General features: G+C 35.3%; 1 protein-coding gene across 1 annotated transcript; it reads left to right on the top strand.

The window, feature by feature from the left end:
* The first annotated feature begins 849 nt into the window (after positions 1-849).
* Positions 850-1,916, top strand: LOC103437550 (putative calcium-binding protein CML19). Its single transcript, XM_008376032.4, has one exon. The coding sequence runs from the start codon at positions 1,220-1,222 to the stop codon at positions 1,640-1,642; it is 423 nt and encodes a 140-aa protein (XP_008374254.1). The 5' UTR covers positions 850-1,219; the 3' UTR covers positions 1,643-1,916.
* The last annotated feature ends 1,164 nt before the right edge of the window (positions 1,917-3,080 follow it).

Below are 3,080 nucleotides of genomic sequence, written 5' to 3'. Positions count from 1 at the left end.
TTAAAATGCAGAAAACCAAAAGAACAATTTTGTACAAACTTCATTTGTAGTGTACTAATACAACACGTGTACAATTTATTTATTTATTTAACAAATCATATTATTTACGTGGGAAGATGTGATTTTAGTCTCATAATGAGTTAATAATAATATTGTTCAAATTTGTATTTGACGATAATCGTATATAAGACCTCTCAATTGCCAATAAAAAAAAATTAACATTATATCGTAGTACTAGATGACTAGTATGTTATTGTTTAATTAAGTAGAAAAAGAAAATTTGAGTTTGCGAACTCTCAAAAGTACCGTACCACCCCGTGGGGGGCGGCTTATGCAGGTACCATCTGACTCCATTTAGGGAAAAAGCTCTTGGGTACAGAAATTGGATTAGGGTTGGTGTGAGAAAGTGGGGTAGAGACACGTGACATGTGTGCCAGTATAATCTCTAATACACGGAGATTCCATTTCCCTCTTTTTACAATATTGTTAGAATCAGACTAGTCACGTGATCAAAGTGCTCTTATGAAGTTTCCTCCTAAGCTAAGATCTATAGGTTATAATTTAGGGTGAATTGACATTTAACATTTTGAATTATTACTTCAGTTGAAATTGATTCCGTGAACTATTATTCTAGTAAATTATCAATTTCAACTGGAATGATAGTTCAAGCGGTCAAACTGTAATTGATCCTATAATTTACTAATACGATTATGATTATACGAGTACATCTCATACACCAAATTGATACGTCATGTACGCGTGTGTACAACGCAGTGTTTTGCCAAAAAGTCAGAAGTAGGAGGATGTTGACCATAAAAGAGTGTTCCTAGGGTCTGTCTTTCTACAGCGTTGAACTTCTTCCGTCTTCTTCCTTGCGCAATATCTGCTTCTGCGTTCCTTCCCTTTTTTTACTATTGACCTCACGCATGACTCTGTGAGCAGCCACGCTTTTCCCAGGTATTTAGTTTAGAAAACTCACAGCAACTTCTAATCATGATCATGGAACCTGCTCTGGCAATAACTCGGTGCAAAACTGTTATATATATTTGCCTGCATGGCTGCGATAATATTAACCCATTGCAATCAAATTCATTTGGGCTTTTGCTAACTTTAAGTATATATAATTAATAATTTTGGGTCGTTGCAAGTGGCTTGCAGCTCAAGTAGTTCAAAGCGTTTATCCGAGTTTCTCTTCATTCTCTTCTGATATCGCTTGTAAATGGGAAGTCACAAAGGATACGAACGTGTTTTCAGATATTTTGACGAAGATGGTGACGGAAAGGTTTCGCCTGCGGAGCTAAGGCGCCGGCTAGGGTTAATGGGTGGAGAGCTGCTGCAGAATGAGGCGGAGGCGGCGGTGGAAATGCTGGACTCGGACGGAGACGGATTGCTGGGTTTGGAGGATCTTGTGGGGTTAATGGAAGGAGGGGAAGAGGAGGACAAGGTGAAGGGTTTAAGGGAGGCTTTTGAGTTGTATGATGTGGAGGGGTGTGGGTTTATTACACCCAGCAGCTTGAAGAGAATGCTGAGCAAGTTGGGTGAGTCCAAGTCCGTTGATGAGTGCAAGGTGATGATCCAACGGTTTGATTTGAATGGAGATGGGGTGATTTGCTTTGAAGAGTTCAGAATCATGATGCAGTGACAGTATGCAGTTGCAGTGCTCTTGTGTGTGTATATATAGTGTATCCCATTTATTGATTTATTTATTTTATTTATTTTATTAATATTAAGGAGAGAGAGAATGATTTAAAACTATTACAATAATTTAAGGGAGAGGGGAATTTCGAACCTAGATGCATGGTAGAAATTCAACACCATCCGCCAGGGTATTAACGATATAATGATTAAATATTGCCAAAATACTAAAAATTAACTGGTTCTACAGTCGGGATTTGAAAAATGATTATTTCAGCCAATTTCTCTTCATTATTTTTGTTTTTATGGTTTAATAATTTTTTGTTACCAAATGACGTAATGATTTCTTTTTTGTTATGAATAAATGAAGTCTGAAATATATTTGTGAACAAAATTATGTATTATGACATCAGCTTGTGACAAAAAATTACTGTAATAAAAGTTGAGGTGTCTTGTAATGTCTTTTATGAATAGAGACTTCAATTTGGTACATAACCTTCACTTTTGTGAATGTGGAGAAGAATGAGTGGATTTGTTTTAAGAATCTGGTTTAATATTTGACGAAATTATTATTAGCATTTCAAAATAATTAATTTGTACGTTTCTCTTTATTATTTTAATTAAGGAAGAGTGGAGAATGATTTTTTTGGACGCAACCAATGAACAATCACGTTTAGTAAACAGAAGTATACTCTGTAATCGAAATCCAAGTTCTTCTATCTAATTTTTGTACTGCATTCCTAACAAATTTTAGTTAATCCTTAACAAATTAACCTAAATTCATGTAACTTGAAAATCCATATATCATCATCGAAACATATAGGATAATGAATTTTTCTATCATTTGGTAGAGGTTAGGTTTTTTTTCCTTTTTTTTTTTTTTTGGGTTGTCTAAGAGTATCTCCAATCACGTTCTCTATTTTATAGCAAAGTTTTAGCTAAACCAATATAAAAAAATAATAATAATTTAGGAGTTGACACACCCCGACCTAAATCAAAGCATGTTGACCGTCACGTGAGGGTGACATAATCATGTGCATAGTGCGGAAGTGATAAGGATATAAAAATGTGAGTAAATAAAAACCAAGCTAACTAATTTACACTAGACGAATAAATAGGTGCTAGAGACGTGATTTAAGTGTGATTACACATAATCAGAGCATAGGTAGCCTAAGTGCAGTCTAGCAGGACAAATACTAATTATACAATACCAGAGAGATGGTCTTACATTAAATACCGTTTGTCAAAACCGCCATAGTCTCCTCGTAAGCCACCAACAAGAACGCTTCTACCTAGAACTTGGAGGGGCGCAAAACAGAAAGTGTGAGTGGACAAAAACAAATCTTTTCAAAACCATTTCAATCATCAAAGATAGTAACCCCTCGCTGTAAAACCTGTATAATTTCCCAGAAAATAGAATATATACGTATATCGAAACCATACTC

The sequence above is a fragment of the Malus domestica genome, chromosome 06, assembly GCF_042453785.1.
Source record: "Malus domestica chromosome 06, GDT2T_hap1".
Classification (NCBI taxonomy): Eukaryota; Viridiplantae; Streptophyta; class Magnoliopsida; order Rosales; family Rosaceae; genus Malus; species Malus domestica.
This window is presented reverse-complemented; position numbering and strand designations above follow the sequence as displayed.

Coding starts and splice junctions, on each gene's coding strand:
- LOC103437550 (XM_008376032.4), top strand. CDS start 1,220: ATGGGAAGTCACAAAGGATACGAACGTGTTTTCAGATATTTTGACGAA.